Here is a 22314-nt window from a genome sequence, read left to right as displayed (position 1 = left end):
AGTCACTGCAAATAAGGATATTTCAGTATATTTCAGATTAATGATATTCAGAGCCTTATTTACAGCCTATAGTTCAGCAGTAAACACTCTAAACACTCATAACACCAGATAGACCAAGCATATAAGTTCTATAATTGACAACAAACATGCAACCAACAGTGTTTTAATCCATACTATTGTGTCTGGGTTTATCTTTGAGAGAATATAGTGAAACATTTGCTGGAAGACAGTAGTTGGTGTTGACTCTTTATTGTATATCATAAGGTCAAACAAAAAATTTATAAAATTTACTCCCCATGAAGGATATGAGAACAAATATGTTGGAAAAAATGAAGGTGTGTCAACATTTATGTGATGCAGTAGATGTCAGGCACAAACACCTACAGGTGTAATACGAGATGGTCCTCATACCTTCCTAAATTAGGATTCCTAATGACCGAGTCAAAAGCCGGATGATTTGGCTGTCCTTTGAGACGAACAATATAATATGCTAAAAGCTGGTCCTGTCTATCCCAAAGTGATGGCTCACTGCAGTCAACAAGGACACTTACTACAGAGCTTGATCTAAAGGCACTTGAGGCAAGCCAAAGCAAAGCATGATGTACAGCAAACAGCATTTTAAGTATGGTATGACACACTGAAGAGTAGGCGACACAACCATAATCTAAACAGAAACAAACTAAGGAGTAGTAAAAACATATACATGACCGATCGGCTTCCCAAATGGTGTTGTTAAGAACTCACAGCATATCTAAAAGTTTGGAACATTTTGTTTTTAATCCATCCACATAAGGCGGCTATCAATAAATAAACCTAAAAACTTGTTATCACGATGATAGCAATTTGCTCTCCATTGAAAGAAATTTGCAGAATGGAAGGGTCCCGCAGCCGAGAAATGACTACACATTTTGATTTTTGACAGGTGAGAAAGTGTAGCCAGTAACCCAGGACCAAGCTTCAAGGCGAGATATAGTGTTCTGTAGTACTCTCTGCTGTGGTTGTTGAACAGGACGTTAATATATATATATATATATATAGCAAAATCATCAACAAATAAAGAACATGAAACAGGTGGCTGTACACATTTAGTAACAAAGTTGATGGCTACAGAAAATAAGGTGGCACTTAATACACTACCATGATGATGCTCTCCAAGATGATGCTACCCGAGAGAAATGAACACAGAACTTTCAATGATCTAAGAAACCCCTAATAAAAGCAAGAATATTGCCCTTGATTCCCCATTCTTTGTGTTTAGAATACCACATCTCCAGGCCCTGTCGTATGCTTTTCTGATATCAAAGAAGATTGCGACGAGGTGTTGAAGTAAGAAAGCATTTAGAATAGCTGTTTCCAATGAGACTAAATGGTCAGTGGAAGATCGTTCTTGTCAGAAACCACACTGTTCTGGAGATATAGGCCATATCACAAGTACCATCCAAGTCTGCAGTACACCATTCTCTCCGTTACTTTGCATAAAATGCTTGTCACGGGGACAGGGCGGTAGCTTAAGGAGTTTGCTTTGTCTTTACCAGGTTTAAGTACTGATACAACAAAGTTTATAACTTGGACTTCTGTTCAAGTTATCATATGGGAAATCTCAGGAGCGGGCTGTATGTGAACCACTTGTCTTACCCATATGGGGTTGGAATGTACATGAACCACTGCAATTTGCACATTTTTCATCTACTTGGCAGTTAGTAGTATTGTGGCCTTCCTTAGCACATCGAGCACAGATCTCAGTTTTCGAGCAAGATGTTGTAGTGTGACCATACCCTTGGCATTTAAAACATCGTCGAGGGTTGGGAATGAAAGGTCATACTCAAACTGAAAGATAACAAATTTTTCTTTTTTCCAATGGGACTGGAAAGTTGAAAGTCAAATATAGGAGAAGGTGTTGGTTCTTCCATTCCGTTCTGCCTTTTCATTATACGCTTCACTTTTACATCTTGGGGATGAAGCTCATCATCTATTTCAATTACATCTATATCCATAAGGTCTCAGCAAAAAATTACTCGCCAACTCGTATTTAGTTTTGTGGCATTTTGTACTTAAACGTAAGATAGATTGACTCTGCTTATCATTAAATATTTTTATTTATTATATTTGCTTATATTTAAATATTTAGACTTGATTTGTCACCATTTAGATTAACATTATGGTCTAAATTGTTATCCTCATCAGACAATTCTTTTTTTGCCCCCTCCTGGCAACCGGTTCAGCAATTAAGCATACGCAGTCACCAGAGGGCGCCGTGGCAGCAGTCTCTGTCTCACCTTTTTTCAGCAAGCTCCTTCAGGTCTTGGACCTCCCCCTTCTTCAGCGCTGCCTGGATCGCGGCGAGGTCCGACCGTGCCGTCTGGGTATGCTTATTGTCCAGGTCCGCAGTTCCTTGAGTGCCCTGCATCGTCGTCGCAACCCTTTGCGCCTTTTCCATGACTCTGCCGGTCGTCTCCTTGAAAATGTCGCTCACTTCTGGGCTCGCCTCACATAGAAGCAGCAGGACCTGAATTTCTTCCAGAAGCGACTTCATGGTCGGGTGGTGGTCCACTTCCGCGTCTTCACTCACCTCCTTCCTGCGCTTCCGCGCCCTGAGCTCACCCAAAACCGTCTCGTCCGTTGCTTCCTCCTCTGACTGGTCGGTGGAGGAAGTCAGCGGGGGGCGCGGTGCGCGCAACATCTTCCTTGACCGTCGGAAGGCCCTCTCTTCCTCTGTCGTTGCTCCGCTACACCCCGCATCGCCGGCACTCATCAGCTCTTGCTCCATATCGTCTGCTCGCTCCATCAGCACTGGTTGGTACAGGGAAATCCCGCAGATACCACTTACTAGTCCTATACACTACACTTAATGTAGTCAGTTAATAAAATAATTAATAAAATAATTAACAAAATAACCTAAATAATGCAGGACTTACGCCCTAGAGTTTGCACCACTCAAAGATAACACACCAATTAAATAAGATTACGGTCCTAAAGTAATTATTTGTCTAGTTCACTTAAACGAGTCTTAACTGAATCACTAAGTAGGTTGGCACCACTGCTGCAACCTCTTTGTCTTTAACTTGTCCTAATTATGGCGGACAATGGCGGCTGATACAACTATACAGTATCCCGCCTGCTATGCTAGTATTTTCCCTCCACAAAGCACGTGGCGAGAATTCCATTTAGGTTACCTCCTAAAAACACTTATTATTTGATTAACACTATATCTATCTGTCATAAACTACTATTATCATCAACAAAATACACAAGGTTAATATTTTATCACTTAAAAAGTCACAACTAATGTATAAATTAACTTAAAGGGCTGGCGCTGAAGTGTCGCCACGTGGTCTCACATGGTGAAGGAAAAACGTTATCTCGGCTTCCCACGAACCGATTTCCACGGTTGATGTCTTAAAATGATCGTCTTGTCGAACACTAACACCTGCAAGCTATTCTACACTAATTGGCACTGTTTAAAATTTCACTTAATACGACCGCCTTACATGACCGCCATGCGGTCCATATTTAAACTAAAAATGCTTATATCTACTGTAATTTCCAACAGATTTGAACGTTTTATGCCTTAATCCACTCATCTAAACCTATATTTTATCACTAAACACTAATAACTACCGAAAACTATGAAAACCACTGATTATTATCACCCAGTGTAACCCCATCCTTGTCCCCAGTATCATTTTATCCCAACAGTAATCATCGCAATGCGATGGAATCCTGACAACCGCATCAAAATCACAAACATAAACATATAATTAAATGAAATTAATTCATAAACACAGAAGCCCCCGCCGGTGCGATCCACTGCAACAGGCCGTTTGTCATCTCAGTCTGTATGCAACACAAAAGGAGATATAAGTATACAGCACAGTTATAATGATACAATTAATTACAAATAAATAAATAAAAAAACTATTATACATAAAGAACATCAAGGAAGGGCAACAAAACAACCTGCCCTATCCCCTTGCAGGCCAATCAGCGCAGCCCAAGAAATACAAACAATTAAGTTCCGAACCGGAATATCACTGTCCCCGCCGCAGCGGGTTGCCGCCACAGCTACCCTGGCCTGTTCGGCCCACATACGATGCAGTTACAAATACTATTACACAATACAGTTACTAAGTTTATAAATACAATGATAGGATCAATACAAGCATAAATAAATAAAGCGGTTAAATACAATAAATAACTCAACCCACCCCGTTCGGCCCGATCTCCCCAAACAGAGAACAGCGCAATCCAACAATGAAATAACATTTAGTTCACCTAACAGAAACACAATTTCCCCTTATTTCATCGTACTGCCCCCACACCGACAGTCCCCCAGTGCAGTCACTACCTTGTAGCAGCTTTACCCAACCAACAATAAATACAATACAATAAGGGCACTAAAACAACAATATGGCTTAACCTACAACCCGATCTCCCAGAGCCTTGATGACGGCTCAGCCCAATGTTAACATATTACAATTAAACCCATTATGAACACAACAAAAAACAAAACACATTGAAGAAACAATCCAAACCTAGTTCATGCTACCCAATCTCCCCAAGTCCCAATAGGCAGCTTCCAATCAGTCCGCACTCCACTCAGCGTAACCTGCTCCTTTCTCTGAAGGACCCCCGCTGCTAGACCCATAACCGCCCTCCAGTTATTTGAGCTGCGGAGCATAAAAGCAACAAGCGTGTCCGGCGTAACCCCACCTAGACCAGCACGTCGCCGCACATCCTCCCATCTCGGACACTCAAAGAAGGTGTGCTCGGCCGTATCGACCTCCCCACAATAGAAGCAGTTTGGGAAGCCGCGCCGCTTGAATCTGTGAAGGTAACTACCGAATTCCCCATGGCCAGAGAGTAGTTGACATAGGTAATAGTCAACATCTCCGTGTCTCCTTCCCAGCCACTCGTTTAGCCTTGGGATCAGCCGCCTGGTCCATCCCCCTGTGTTTGCCCTCTCCCAACTCCCCTGCTAGTCCTGCATCATGAGGACCTTCGAGTCTCCAGCGCCTCACACCAGACCGGCACAGCATACAGCAACACCAATGTTGCAGCCGTCATCAGAAGTCTGCGCTTCGCCATCCGCGGCCCGTCCCTGGTACCCATCAGCATGCTCATGGAGGTAACCACCCGTTCCACCTCCGCCGTGCTTTCAGTAAGGTGTTTGTTGTACCTGCCGGACCTCTCCAGCCACACGCCTAAGTATTTCACTGCCGGAGACTCAGCCACACGAGTGCCCGGACATCAATCTTCCTCAAACGACGACGGCCAACCACCGCAACCAGTTGGGTCTTGTCGACCGCCAGCTCCAGTCCATGTGTTCGCAGCCACCCATCTATTTGAGCCACCGCCGTAGACGCGAGTGTCTCCACCTCCCTGTCTGAACGACCGCTCACCAACAGCGCCATCATCAGACAATTCTCGGCGAGGTTTTTTCAGATGGACCACCAACTATCATGGAGTTTACTTAAGGACTTGAAATTTTGGTCCGAGTACCGGCGATATAACTGACCACTCCAGCAGAGCACACACATACTGGAGCTAGAGCTAAATACAGCTGGGTTCGTCTGGTGCCCAGAGGACATCATTCAAGACTCACTTACGATTGCATTTCATAAGATGTCACAACACCACCGAGTGTAAATATAAGAAGAAAGACTGTAGGATGTTGTGTATGTGTATGAGTAAATGGCCCGCCCAAAAGAAAATAAACAAAAATGCACAGACTTGACGATCTCTACAGAAACCACAACCTAATCTTGAAATCCACATATTTCAAGAGAAACCTCAAAAACTGAAACCTGGAAACACGCTGACTCCACTAAAGGAGAGTAGCAACTAGACCTTGCCTTCATGGACAAACAGCAACACAAGGAGATCTACAACAACACAAGGAGATAAAAGTCCTCAGAGGAGTAGACACAGGCTCACATCATTATGTAGTCAAAATTAAAATTAAATTTACTCTCCAAAGAAAGCAAGAAAACCAAACCCCTAAAACTAAAATAAAAGTGGACCCTACCCAACTAATCAATTATCAAAAAACAACCAAAAAAATAACAATCACAGATAAACCAGAAGTGCTAGTCGAAAATCAGCACTTCACAAAACCTTCAAAAATCAGCACTAGAAATACAAACTCCCAACCCTACTAATAAAGAATGAATCTAAATATTTCAACAAACTTCTGAACTGCAATAAAGCGACAGAACTCCTAAACTTCAACACCAGTACCCCAATAACAACACCATCAGAAAACATCAACCCTCCCACAATAAAAGTCCACCTAGCACTGGGTGAGATGAAGAATTACAAAGCAGTAGGAGAAGATCAGACTTTTGTAGAGATCTAGATACATGCAGGAAGATCAGCAAAAATTGCCCATCGTTAACAACTTGTCAACATCTGGATCAAAGAAGAACTATCAGAACACTGGATGATAACAGCCCTCATAAAAAAGCCACTACACAAAAAAATGGAACAAAACATGCCCTAATAATTACAGGGGAATCTCACTCCTAGACACAACACACAAAAAAAAAATTTTTTCAAGAATCATCCTCAACAGGATCGATTCACAACTCAAGAAATAACTAGGAGAATACTAGGGAGGTTTCAGACCCTAGAGGAGCTGTCCAGGCCAGATCACGATTAACAAGCTAATAACAGATTATAACAGAAAAAGAAACAGAAACATGGTGATAACATTTGTAGATTTCAAGAAAGCTTATGACTACATCCACAGAGAATCCCTAGTAAAAATTCTAAGGCTCCACACACTTCATACAAAATTAATAAACATAATAAAACTGACCCTCACAAACACTACAAACAAAAGTAAATATTTGATTAGTATTTTTATCTCTTCTAGAATAACTTTCATAGAATGTAATAACATATTAAAAAACACATACATTCCTAAAATTAAATATGACACACATTGTGGAATCTAATAGAAAAAAAGTCATTGAATATTACTCAAGTTTTATTCAAAGTAAATCCCTTCAGGATCAGTATAATGAGCAACATGATTGATCTAACAATAACAAAAACCACCTCCATAGTCTTCTTTTGATACTATTTAATGATTAAGACTGTTAGATATCATTACTATCATTAATTGACACCCCAAGTTGACGATAAAATTCAGAGGCAAGCTCTCAAAAACCATTCGAGATCAAAACAGAACTGCGGTGATGGGCTCTCACCACTATTATTTAACTGCGCTCTAGAAATGGTAATGGGAGAATCGCTCAAAAAATACCCAAAAGTAAAAATGTGCTAAGAAATCAAAATAAACTGACATTGTTTTGTCAATGAATAAGCACTACTAGCAAATGACATCAACGAAGCTAAATCACAGATATTATAAACTTAAAAAAGTGCAAATAAAATCTGCCTCAAAAGATCATTCGAAAAGACAGAAATTATGTCCCAAAAACCAACAATATTAAAAGAAGTAAACATAAACGGCGATAAAATCAAAATTCTAACCCAATTTAAATACTTCAGAGAAATAATAACAAAAAACCTAAAGGCAAAACCTCGATCCAAATAAAAAAACAAACTAGCTAAAGCTCAAAAGTTAATCTGGTGCACTTACAATAAAAAATGTCTATCAATAAATGCAAAAATAAGACATTACAACAGTCATTAACCAGAAGCCACTTTTACGAAGCCTACTACAAAACCTTCAAAAATCAGCTCCAAAAATACAAACCCCCAACGATACCAATCACCTGAACAAACAATCTAAGACAAACTCGGAAAATCAAAAGGAGAATTTAAAGAACCTGCATCAATAAAATGTATCAGAAAGAGGGGTAGTGAGGTAGTGGTGTGTTTGTGCCCAACAAAGTCGTGTATAAAGAGTTAGAACCCATCACTGATACCCTCCATAAGAGACAAGGATTCTTTGAACATACCACAAGGATGCAAGATTCAAGACTTCTGACACAGTTAAGTATAGTACAATCTCAAAATGAAATTGCAAAGAAATGATGCAGATGGATCAGAGAAATAAGAGAGGATCTGAAGGACATTGACCTTACACCACAAGAAATCACAGATAAGATAAAATTAAACAAGAAAATCAAGAACAAAAACAATCGCATTATCATTTCATAAATATTATCAATAGATTTAATAATAATTCTTTATCCTAGTTTTAATTTTACAATTTCCTTTTCAATGTTATCAAATTTGCTTAAAATGAAATTAATTTCTTATAGACTAATAAACTTTTATTTACTTATCCCCCTCTTTCTTCCCTCCTGAACCAGACCTTGTTCTTGATGCAGTTTAAATTTCTGAATTATTAATTCAGAACTTATCAATTATTGTTATTGAATTATTAATTCAATAAAGAATTTTTAAATAAAAAATTAATTTTCAATAAATACAAATTGTGCAAAAAACAAAATTATAACCAGTTCCACCTCATAACTTGCAGAACAACCACCAATGAAATAACAAAAAAATAACATAGCTCCACAGACACTTCCACTCATTCTGACATTTGACTAATAATAATTAATGTTCTGCAAGTAACTGAAGATTTTGTCAAATTAATTTTTTTTTTTTAATAAATTTAGAAAAAAATATTGTTTGCTATTGTTACATTATGTATTTCCTAATTGTTATGTGTAATAAGCGTTGTTGAGAGGGTATGTAAAATAATTTTTATTGGCTGATCTCTTTTTTAGTTATTGTACTATCTTAAACATTGACTTACCTTTTATTCTGGAGGCCAGAAGTGGCAATGTTGGCGGGATATTTCTCTGAAATAAAATCTCATCTCAATGAACAAAGTGCCACAATAACTTTGCAAGGTACAAATTTATCATTCCTCTACCTCAGCATTTCTCAACCTGAAAGTTGTTGAGGTGATATGAAAGGAAGGGGGGTCGTGAAATTAGCCTACAACTTTACATGTTAACAAGTGAATCATTTCATAAGAAAAAAATAATTTATTATAAACATTTTACTTACATAAGTGCACATGAAAAGAAAATAAACTAATAAGATGGTTGTGTATTTTTTTATTTAAAATTTTCTCTACACATGAATTTATGTTGGAAATACACAAAAGCAAATTATTTTTAACTGATAAAAAACAACTTCTATATTTGGCTTTTAGTGCAACCATGGATGAAAAACCCTTTTCACATAGGTAAGACGTGGCTTACCTAATCCCATAATCCCATAAAAGGGATTAATATTTTCAATGCTTCTTTGACTAAATTTCTATATTCACTTCGATGTGATAGTCAAAACATATCTAAATCTTCAGATGTGAATTATAGTTGTAATGTTGCATCGGCAAACATTTTGATGAACCGGTCATGAATATCAACCGGTAAGTTAGCAGCTGCAACAACATTTTTGATAAATGGATTCAGTACCCGTCTCTTCAAGAAATCATTTTTGTCTTCCAGGAAATACTCTACCAACTAATTTTTTGCTCAAGCAAATGTATCTTAGGATGAGGCTAATTTGTTTAACAAACATTATGTGTTCATTTACAGCCATGTGCCTCAGTATTGGTCCACAAGTTGCAATAATTACAGGCCATATGAACCAAATGTAAAAGTCAATGTAAACATTTAGTTCTGGGTTTCATGACACAAACATAATTCACTTTTAATGGATTTCTCTATACCACCACCAAGCCATGGTCTCAGAGTAACACAATATTCTTAGCCTGTGGTTACTGCAATAGTCGTGATTTATGACTTCATAGATTTAGATTATATGTTTTTATAATTCTTATCGTAATAAAATTCCATTATATGATCATTTTCATTTATACCAATATTTCTAAGTGCATTTACTGGATATAATCAAATGTAATGTCATGCTACTACAGTCAGCTGATAAGTGCCAACATGTTGCACTCATATGTAAGGCAGTGGTGAGTTGTTTATTTTGGTAGTTTCGCTACTTAATATTGTATTTCTTTGTTTGGAACTTTACGTTTATTTAATAACTTTTAAGTGTTAGTATTTTTCATTTCTATAATAAATGGTATCTTAAAGTTTCCATACGGTTGCAAGGCTTAACCCAGCTTATTTCTAATGATAAGATTTTCATAACCTATAATACAACACGTAAAATATTTTGATAATAATGAAGAGGTGACTTGAGAATGACGAAATTCATTCAATATTAGATAATCTTAAATCAAGTTATGAAAGTATTTTCAGAGGTCACGATAGTGATGCTGACCCGATGAATGACGAAATTCATTCAATATTAGATAATCTTAAATCAAGTTATGAAAGTATTTTCAGAGGTCACTATAGTGATGCTGACCCGGTGTATGTATCTAACAGTGATGAGATTTCATCAGACAGTGAAAGTGGTATATCTGATACTCCTCATGAAAATTCTGCAGTTGGAGAAAGCAAAGGAAAACATAACAGATCCTGAAGCAGGTATTGGAATGCATTATTCAAAATACCACTTGAGAGGATTTTCAGCAAAACATTGCAGATCCTGGACCAGGCACAATTAATGCCACCAAAAAAAATGCTACTACAGGTAAAAAGAAAAACATTTTCTATACATCTGGGATCCTGTAGGGAATTTTACTGATTTGGAGTTAGTTTTTAATCCATCTGACAATCCTCCATGTTGTACAAATCGAGATTTTTTAGAAAGTATGCAACAGTGGAAACCTGTAGAGTTTTTGAAATTTTTGTAACCAATTAAGTGATACATCTTTTACTTTTTGAAACTAATCGATTTGCAAACAGTCGAAAAAATATTGTGGGCATTTCTTGACATGCCAGGAGAGTGATGCAGGTATCAAATGCTAAAGAAATTAAACATTTCTTAGCCATTATTTTGTGGGTGGGGATGATTGTATTAATATCTTTTGCACAATATCGGTGAAAAGAAGGTTTGTTTTGTATTTGTAATACAGTTCCCTTTTTCATGTCAAGAAATAGGTTTGAGCTACCGTTAACCACCAAACTAACATAAGTGTATCAGCTAATGTTGTGGAGTTGGCTAAAGATTACCTAGATTATGGTGTGACCATATTTGTTGATAATTGGTACCTTAGCGTATCACTTGCTCAGTAGTTATTAAAAAAAAGACTCGCATTGCATAATGACAGAAAATATTAAGAGAAGAGAGAAAGTGGCTAAAAAAATAATAAAAGAATTGTTTTAAAATAGAAAGATACAACAGACGTACTTATGCTCAAAACTAAAAATGTTGGTAACACAATATCATAACCGAAACGCAATAAAGAAATAACAAATCCATAGCAGTATTTGACTACAGTAAGAATATATCTTTTATAGATCTATACGACCAAATTAGTGCATATCATTCTGGCTGCCTTAAGCGCTCAGTCAAACTATATCAAAAGGGCACTATCATCAACTAATTCTAAATACAGCTGTTGTAAATGCTCTTTCACTGTACAAAGCAGTTACAAAAAAAAAACACAAGTTTTAGAGAAGTCATTGTAAATGGTCTATGAGGGGAAAAATGTTATCTATGAAAATCCTGCGAAGTCGGTCTACTACAATACACAAATTAGTGAAAATAGGAGACACAAGGCAAAGTATAGGAATATAGAACTATGGGATATAAAAAAGCCATTCTTAAAATTAAAACGGTACAAACCATGTGCAGCATTTGCCAAGAACATATATTCAGAGATTGTTGTTATTGAATCTTAATTCAACAAAACCATGAGTTTTTTCATAGTTTTTTTTTATTTTACAGAACAAAATGGAATAAAAAAAATTGTAATTTTATGTAACTTATTTTTATACATGTCAATTTACTTATTATAGGTACTGCTAATTTAATGTATGTTCTGACAATTATTTTGTTTTAGTTTGTTATAAGAAAAGTTTGTACTATTTTATTAGCTATTTTTCTTAAAGTAGATTGTTTTCAAAATGGAACTGTAATTATCTTGCAACCAGTATTATTCTTTTTCCATAAATTGTCACAGTCTTAAAATCACAATTGCAACAGTAGAGGCCACGTGACTCAGAAGTGGGTCCTCCTACTAATGTAAAAATTACAGATTAAAGTATATGTAAGATAAATATTTGATACAAGATAAAATCTGATGAAATAATGATTTCATCCAAAAAGTAATTCTGTGATCTCAGTGGACATGCTAGAAGAATCACGATGGCTCCAAAGGAGAATTCACCAGTGACCCACTTTTGGTTCACATGGGTTCTTACAGTAATGTGTGATCCAATAATGGGTCACATGGCAGCCAATGTGATAAATGTGAAAATACATCAGCTAAATAAGCCAACAGAAATATAAATTCATTATTCTGTAAAAACATTGTGAATGGCATTTGTATATCCTGTAAAAATATTACTAATTCATCTTGCGATTCCAATAACCTTTTTTTTTTGTCTTCAGTCATTTGACTGGTTTGATGCAGCTCTCCAAGATTCCCTATCTAGTGCTAGTCATTTCATTTCAGTATACCCTCTACATCCTACATCCCTAACAATTTCTTTTACATATTCCAAACGTGGCCTGCCTACACAATTTTTCCCTTCTACCTGTCCTTCCAATATTAAAGCGACTATTCTAGGATGCCTTAGTATGTGGCCTCTAAGTCTGTCTCTTCTTTTAACTATATTTTTCCAAATGCTTCTTTCTTCATCTATTTACATCCAATAACCAGGTTAACCATTTCCCCTGCTATAATCGATAACCATCTGACTTCTGTATTGAAAAGAAGAGATTTTTTTTATTTTCACCCGCTTCATTGCATACTTTAGCAAACACCCTATTCCATAATGGTTGACTTAATAAAATTAACCATTTTTTACAGATTTACAAAAAATTTGTTTAAGATTTTCCAGCATATTTTTTATGGCAAGAGCATGTCTATAAAGGAAGAATGTCCATTCCGCTCTTTTATTTTGTATAAGACGATCTTTTAATTTTTCAGAAATTCACTGTTCTTTCCAATAATCACAACTGCACAATCACTACATACTACAATATGTTTTGTCCAGTCTATGTTATAATTTTTAGTAGCTTCATAAACAACATCAAAAAGACATTGTCCTGTTGCATGATCAGGAATTGATTGGCAAAACAACATGTTTTCTTTGATTATCTATCATATCACATAAAACATTGCTGATTTGCAGTTGTATCTTACAAAACATAAGAGCTGAGAAAGGGTTTTTTCTGAATCTGTTGATTCATCATATTGAATAATAAAAAATTTACTGATGTTTGTGATCAGATAATTCAGCATCAGCAGCCCTGTCATCGATTCACCTTGATACTGTGTCATTAGAAAGTAGAAATTTTTTCAATTTTTTGCTTCTTCCACGCTTATTAAAATACTGGCCATATCAACTGCATCAGTCAATACAAAGTATTCTGCGATTGTATGGAATTTGGACATCTTGGCTACTCTCTTCATGCTACAAGATAAGATGCTTCAAATGTACTTTTATCAGTATGGCTTGACTTAGTATATGCATATTCGAAGAACATGATGCTGTCACAAAGAATATTACATGCAAGCTGACCAGATTACAAGGATCATGAACACATCAAGCTGGAACCTGTAAATTGCTCTTGTTTCATACATGCATGTTCATAACTGTCGCTATCAACACAGCTAAATAGTTTTAACCTCGTTTCATTAGAGTGGGTTGAGGGGGATTGTGAAATATTCTTTATATATTTTTTTTTTTACTTTTTGGGGATCATGAAGCTAAAAAGGTAGAGAATCACTGCTCTATCTAAGTAAGTATGGTAAGTAGTGTTTCACTACTTACCATGTATTATCTATAGTTTGTACAAACTCGTTTGTGAATCTAAAAAATGTTGCAAATGATTAACTGTTTGATGGACAGAGTTTTCTAGCAGGTTTGCAATTCTCCAATAAGGCCACCATTCATACAAAATAACTGTCAATGCCACTTTAATGCAAATTGTTATTAAAGGTATTAATTAAAGTTTATAAGTTTATGTCTGGTACTGTGACCAAAAACATTTCCTTACATTCTCCTCAGCAGTAACCATCGAAGACCCATTGCTGAGGCTTTTACAGCCAACATTGCGTTATTGTGTGAACATACTCTCATCCATTCATCTGCCACATCAGATCCACCAAACTGTGACAGAATTATTAATGGCATCCAAGTAGAAAACTCTCGTGTACAGTTACTCCAGTCCATAAAAGACATCGCTGTGGTTGATTTCTAACTTGTGTTCACAAAAATTTACTGATGCTAGGCCCTTTGCCCAAGCATAAATAAAGAATGCTATTTTCCAAAATGATAATTTAGAACCGGTAGGAAATGTATTTTGGTGCAACCGTTTAAATTCTGTACAGCCTTCCTTGTGATTCAGCACATCCATTCATAAAATCATGCTCTTCTCCCCCTCTTACTTCTACATGGATTGTGAAGAATGCAGTGTTCCTGGAAAAACAAAACTGGATCATTTCCATTTGTAACGCATTCAACTCAATGCACAAAATTTATAAAAATTTTGATCTTTTATTCTAGCCTCCAGGATAAAAGTCAATTTAAAATAATACAATTAACTAAAAAAAAGAGATCAGCCAAAAAAAAACATTATTTCAAATACCTTACCCATAACAACTGTTAAATATAACATACTTGGCAAACAATTTTTTTTAACTTACTTGCAATTTATTTTCAATTACTTGCAGAACATTATTCTATGAGCAATGACTTAAGATTAACCAATTGATACTGACATTAATGTTTCTTGACACATGATGGAAGATTACCCAAAAAACAATTTTGTGTGATGTCAAAACTATATACGATGTCAATACAGCTATAATTACATTTGCTGATATAAGCTAGCCACATATGGCACACTGTTGTTGTTTCCAAAACAATGTCATCACATTAAGGTACCACAATTTGGAACCACAAAAAGAACCTGTTCACCTGTCGTTGAACTTCACATTATATATTCTTCAGGTAAACAGTGATTCACCTTTTTCTACGAGTTCACTCGGACTTCCATTAACCACAGGAGACGCAACAATTTAGACTCACAAACCTCACATAAATAATATCTCTAGTCTACCATCATCACATTATGAGAGAAAAAAGTTCTCTTTCAAAGAATTTAATGATTATTAGTTTTAGCAAAATTAAAACTTGTACCTGGTATATAATTACATTAACCCTTAAAGCGTCAAAGTAACGATATACCGTACATGAGTGGTGCTTGTGCTAAAAGTCTCACCAGTACTACATATTGGTATGTAGTTTTTATGTTCATATATTTCTTTACGTTACTGCTAGATCGCTCATTTAGTATCTTTTCTTAAAGCTTACAATTCGTAGATATCGGTAGTGTAGGTTGTTTTCATTTTACAAAACGTATTTTAGAGAATAATCGATTTCAAAATTCCGATAATCTCTGATGTAAACAGAAGTTTGTTCTGTGCATTCATGGTTATGTTTTGGTTACTCCGTGCGTTTATAAGGGATTTTTTATAGGTATTATATTATTATTTTATGAAATTAGAGTTTCAATTATAGTGTTAGTTGTAGTTTAAGTTACTGTGATCCGTAAAATATTCAGATTTATTCGTTAGTTCGGTGTTTTTTTTTTACAATGTCCAGGCCTAGTAGGCGTCTTACTGATGCAGAAATTAATAACTTTTTTGTTGATGATACTGACAGCAATTTCAAATTATCTAGTGACAGTGGGACTGAAGAAGATGATGAATTAATCACAAGCAATAGTGATGGGGATTCCGAAGATGAGACATACAGAAACATCACAACCGGAATTTAATGTCCCTCTTCCGCATCAATTTTTGGAACTCCCCGGTCCAAAACATATGCCTAATCCAGGTTCCACACCTATAATTTATTTTTATTTATTATTTACACTTAATTTATTTGAACTGATGGTGAAAGAAACCAATAGATCAGCCAATCAACATTTAAATGCAAATAGAGATAGGCTGTCTGAACCATACCGAAAATGGAAAAATATTACTATTTCTGAAATGAAAGGTTTTATAGCTTGCATACTGAATAATTAGAAAACCTACTCTTAAGAGTTACTGGAGTACAGTATCATCACAGGCAACCCCTTGGTTTGGTAAAATGTTTTCAGCGCACCATTTTAGAATTATTTTGAAATTTCAAAGCATAAATATTACAAAAAATGGTAACACAAAAATTTCAATAACTCTGTAAATAATATGAATTTTTAAGTGAAATTTTTTAAAATAATTTTAGTTTTTAGATAAAGTGATAGATTAGATATAAATAGCAAGGATTTTTTTTCAAATAAAGAACAAATTCACTATTTTTTTTTTTTTTTAATAAAAAAAAGTTGAATTTTATTTTTTAAATAATTAATCAAGGGTGTAACACCATTTTGGATCGTAGCACCACAATCTATATAGTTTACTGAGTAATTACAATTTTTTTCATAATTTTATAGTGTATATTGTTATTTCTACCAAACATCTACTTTTTCTGAAAAATGTGCTTGAGGCTTTTTAACTAGTACTTACAAAATAGGTAATACATACTTAAAATAAACTAATTAAAAATTAATTTTACACATTAACTGCAGAGCAAACGCATTATTTTTCTCTAAATAAACTCTATTTTATCCATAATTCAGTATACTGTATAAAACTAGAAATATTTTGGCAAAAAAATAAATTATCGCTCAGGAATAAAATGGTACCTTTATGCGCCTTTTGCAAAAAGCATGCAAAAATGTCATTTTCTGAAGAATGTAATAAGACATATGAATATTTTATTAAACAAAGCAATACAGTTATAACTAATTTCACTAATACAAAATTCCACATTTCAACAAATCCTTACACTTCAATTAAACAAAACTAATATTTTAAATATATTACATTGGTATCACAAAGTAAACATGAATTCACTAACATATGAAATTGACTGAACACATAGTTGGAGAAACTCAACATTTTATAAAATAACGACTATAAAAATAGTAAAATCATAACAAAATTTGACTTTTAAAGAAAACAATGTATCAATGCGATAAAATGATAGACAAAACGAAAATTTAATGATTCTAAGAAAAAAAAATGGTAACATGGGATTGTTAAGTTATTATTTGTTGTGTAAGAATAACAAGTTACACGCCTAGTGTATGATTGATTCCTCACACAAGCTAAAGGTACGTCATCGCAACTTTAATTTTTAAAAACCAGTATTAACAGTTTTCAAAATAATTTACATGAATTGATGAATAAAAGCAACACTTAAATAGGCAAATAAAATAGAAATATTATTTTTAATAAGCATATTGTAATTATTATATACCAAGTATCTGATATGCATATAAACTTGCTAATTAAAAACTTATTACCACACCTAATAAAATCGTTAAAATAAAAAGGTTGAGATTAAAAAGAAAAAATGTTTACAAAACGGTTCATTTAAGTACCATTGGCTGTTAATTGGCTACGCAATTTCTACTTAAAATTTGTTTCTTCTAAGTTCTTTAAACTAAATATAAAAAAGCAGGCACCACTAAATTTTATTAATTCTACTGTCACAATAATATATTTAAACCAGACAGAAAAAACTACAAAACTGATTTAACAATCTAGGTATAAGGACAGTTTTATGAAAATTACTTTTCCACATTACTACATTTTTATTTTCTGCAATAGAAAATTACTTAGTAATTTAAGCATTTTAAATATTTTCATATAAGTACTAAATTATGAAACTATGCTACTCTACTGATTTCAAGTTTCATTAAATTTCTCTAAAGTCCACTAAGTATTGTGTAAAGAACACCAAATTTTTATTACAAATATTATTTCAAACTATATTAAAAGAAATAAAAAAATTGTAGGCTGAATAGCTAAAGAAATCCTGGGTAAAAGATTTTGAATTCCAAATTTATAATCAAAATAGCAAAGCAAAACAAATTAATTATTTTAACACTTTTTTGGGTTTTATGAGTTATATATATATTTATTTATTTGGTTATCGCATAACCAAACATAGACATATATTTTTAGTGGTGATTGTATAACCCACGAGACCCACTTTTTCTGCTTCTTTATAAATAAAGTAACTAAAATTTAATGTTACATGCTTGTACAAATATAAATCTATAATAGACTTCTTTCTTAAAATTAAACATACTAATTTGGCTAATTGATAATGAACACTCACCAGCAGACTTGTATAAACAAGCAGCAACAGCATGAACACCACTACCACCAAGTAAAAACCCAGTTTCATCAGCTGGATCCCGTATCGGTTTTCCACTCAAATATTTTTCTGCCTGTTTAATGTACTCAATACCTTTACTAAGAAATTGGACCTTTTGGTCTCGAAATGCTGGATGTTTATACAAATAATAATACATGTAAGCAATACCAGCAATGCCAACATAAAGTCCTCCATCACCAAATTTTTCCAACGCTGGTTGTCTAAGATTAATTTGGTTGACTAAATTCAATATTTCAATAGTTAACTTATCACCTTCCCACGGAGATATGCTCCCCGTTTCGTAATCCTGTAACTCATTAACAAAATACCTCTTAGGAGAATACATACTTCCGTCAATTTCGTTATCCACTCCTAAACTGAAATTGCAAATTTGATGTAAAAATGGGGGAAGTTTCCTACTTACACAAATCACTTCATACGGGGACGAAAAGTTTAATCTAAAACATTTCAAAAGAAAAAACATTAAACAATTAAACTCAGGTTCGCACCAAACCTAACGCCATGACAATCAGGATTGCAACCTAATGATTGAACAATCATATACATTTACTAATTTTATTTATTTTATCTTTAATATTATTATTTTATGCTTAATTTCATTAATCCATGACTAAACTTTGGTATAATGAAAAATCATTGAATTTGTTACGAACTAAGACAATGACACATTGAACGATTGTGTGACCATGACGACAATGATCTCACGTAAAAATAACAAAAATTGATTATATTTACGATGTACAAAACCAACATAAATAATATATATTTTTAAAGAATTTCAAAAACAGTAGGTTCTCAATTCAATAAGTTTTTTTTTCAGTTTAATAGGTAAGAAACCCGAAAACACTTAAAAATTATTTTAAATTGTAATTACTCTCAAAATAATGGATCTTGATCTTCCAAATGTCTTTTGGAGCTAAAACAACACCTGCTTGTGGAATTCCGTTGCCGTACTTTATGGCGCCATTCTTAAAAATGCAAGGAAATACTTTTGTACGTAGTTGAAATATATGTATATTTGATAAATGTTGTGTTCAATAGCTTGTTTTTGACATATTTATTGTATTTAAATTTCAAACGGTACAAGTTGAAATACTGGGTTAATATGATGCTTGTAAAATATTCGTTATTATTGACTTTAATATCTTACTAATATAAGGCAGTTACAATAATTATTTTCTTATTTTGTATATTACCGTCAAATCCGGATAATTGGCACACTGATTAATTGGGACAGCCGCTTTTTTGAGACAGCTCTTTAAAGAACAAACACAAAACGAAATTTTACATTGATAAGTACTTCGTTTATTCGGTTCATAATGCCGCTTATTGGGCCAATATCAGATGTATATTTCTTATTAAAATGTATATAGGCCAGCGGTGAAAAAAAAACTTTGTGGTCCTGAGAATTATGCGGCTAGATAATGGTGCGGGATAGAGACAGTAAACATTCCACAGATAAACTACATTAATGACGCTTCAGTCCATTAATCATTACAAATAACAAACATAATCATTCAAACGTTTTTAAAATGTGTCAATTTTTGTTTTTAATCTACCTGTTAACAGTTAATTAAAACTGTGAGTGAAAATGCCGCATAACGATATGACATTGGGTAAACGAATAAAGCTTCTTGACAAAATAAAAACGTATTCACCTATTTTAAGTCAGCGTAAACCATCGGAACTAACCGGTGTACGGAAAAGTGCGATAGTTCGTACGTAACGTGCTCCAAGAAGTTAAAATACACCAAGAATGAGCTTTAAAAGTCGTGGAACATTTCAGAAAAGAAAACGTGACGGAAAGGATCCACTTGTTGAGGAAGCTCTGAATGAATGGGTCACCACTGTAACTTAGCAAGGTGTTATTGTCACTGTTCCGATTCTTAAAGACAAGGTAGAAAATTTTACTAAAAAATTTAATCATAATGAATTTTAAGTAACGGATGGCTGGTCATCTTATTGGAAAACGAGAAATCATATAAAATTCAAGAGGCTCATGGTGAAAAAAAATTGAGTACAGAAAATGCTGCTTCATGAAAATCTACCAAACTGAAATTCTTCAGAATTTTTCTGCCGATGGAACAGGACGGTATTATCGTACTCCACCGATGGATCCTTGTGCTGCAAACATGAACTGTTGTCTGGATCTAAAAAATATACGAACCATACTACCGTGCTTTGTTGTGCTAATATGTCAGGAAGTGACAAAAGAAGACTAGTCGTAATTGAGAAGGTTGCCAAGCCTCGTTGTTTTAAGTGGCATACAGTAGACAGTTTGACGATACATTACGTCTCAAATAAAAATGCTTTGATGAGAAGTGCAATCTTTTCAGAATGCCGAGCAATTGGGATGTCGAGTTGCAGAAAAAATTAAGAATAATCGTACTATTGACTGAGAATTGTGCTGGTCATCCGCGACCCAATTATTTAAAAAACATTACTATTGAATTTTTATCGCCCAATACAAGCCTCATACAACCATTGGACATGGGAATTATAAAAAATATGAAGTTTATTTACCTCTATTTATGTGGTGAACCACATTTTTCTAGAAATAGAAGAAAATTTACTGAATTCGGACTCTACAGCTGGCGTAGTAAGTTAAAGAGTCAACTTATTGCAAGCAATTCAGTTTCGTAGCCGACAGCTGTGGAGAAGTAAGTAAAACGACAATAAAAAATTGTTTTGGCCATTGTGGTTTTTCTGATCCAGAAGAAGAGGCAGAAAATATGCAGGAACATGATAGTAACACAATACTGCAGCAAATTGAAAATTATCAATAATTTGTACAGATTGACGAAAATATTGAATGTGTACAAAATGAGGAATGTGACCCCACTGTTGTAGAAAAACTCCAGTCCACATGCAGCATAACGGATGAAGCCAGTAAGGTTGAAGATGAAACAGAAATACAAGTTACGATTCAAGATGCAAAAAGATTTATTCGTTTCGGACTTCAACGGTTTTTTATGCAGGAAGAAAGTGATGGCAGTTCTCAATTGGAGTTGAAAATCTGTGCGAATTTCGTTGACCTTATGTCATTAAAACAAAAACACCACTGGAGGTTGGATGAATTTTTTCAAAGAAAATAATCAGGCGAGACTTTTATGTTGTATATGCATGGCTACCCTCTTTATATGCAGACTTCTATGGGCCAGCGACTCTTCTGGTGCCTTTGCTACCACCTTCGTCAGGTAGCTGAGGGAGACGTTTTCCAGATCACCGAGACGCTCTTTTACCAACTTCTTGAGTCTGACTCTCTTTCGAGCATAGTTTCCTGGTGTCAGCCGCCACCCTACAAAACCCGCTATCCCTGACCTCGAACCAAATAAAGAGATGGTTGCTCAAAAACTCCTCTTCCGTGAGCACCTCCCACCACCGCGTCTTCTCCGCCAACCCTGGTGAGGCAAGCGTGACGTCCACGAACGAACATCCATTGTCTCTCACCAGGGTAGGCTCTGTTCCATTACTGAGCACCACCAGACCCAACTCGGGTATGTACTCCTCCAGGAACCGCACGCTATGATCCGTAACATGGCCTCTCCATGTCATGTTCTTTGATTTTAAATTCCCGCCTACGACGTCTTTACGGAGGGAATGAATTACACTGGCCAGATCCTCCAGGCACTGTTCATATTTGTCCAAGCCAGAGTTTGGATAATGTACACGGAGAAGACCACAACTTCTGGGAGCTCAACCCATACGAACCCCTTCCTCTCGCCCGTGGTTAGGATCGGCATACCACCACCGCAGATCGCCGCACTCCAAAGCCTGTCCACTGCCCAGCCATCTTCATCCACCTTCCTCAGGTTAGGCTCGGACACCTGCAGAAGGTCTGTGCCCTTCCTCCTTCCCACTTCCAGAAGCGTGTCATGTGATGCCACACTCCTGTTGTATTTAACTATATGAATCTAGGCATTTCTCTTGTTGCAAAGGGCGCTACCAGTCCAATGCCCAACTCCACCACACCGCAAACATTTCTCCATGGCCTTGCAAACTTTGGTCTGGTATCCCTCCTCACCACAATTATGACACATGGCCGACC

The 22314-nt window shown here is 35.2% G+C and overlaps 1 protein-coding gene across 1 annotated transcript in view; it reads right to left on the bottom strand.

Annotated features, from left to right (window-relative positions):
* LOC142330033 (lanC-like protein 3) overlaps positions 1 to 18798 on the bottom strand; it is a 42422-nt gene extending 23624 nt beyond the window's left edge. The window contains exon 1 of the mRNA XM_075375044.1: positions 18207 to 18798. Within this exon, the coding sequence (XP_075231159.1) occupies positions 18207 to 18729 (523 nt within the window). The 5' untranslated portion in view covers positions 18730 to 18798. The remainder of the gene's footprint in view (positions 1 to 18206) is intronic.
* Positions 18799 to 22314: the final 3516 nt, after the last annotated feature.

The sequence above is a fragment of the Lycorma delicatula genome, chromosome 9, assembly GCF_047948215.1.
Source record: "Lycorma delicatula isolate Av1 chromosome 9, ASM4794821v1, whole genome shotgun sequence".
In the NCBI taxonomy this organism is placed as follows: domain Eukaryota; kingdom Metazoa; phylum Arthropoda; class Insecta; order Hemiptera; family Fulgoridae; genus Lycorma; species Lycorma delicatula.
This window is presented reverse-complemented; position numbering and strand designations above follow the sequence as displayed.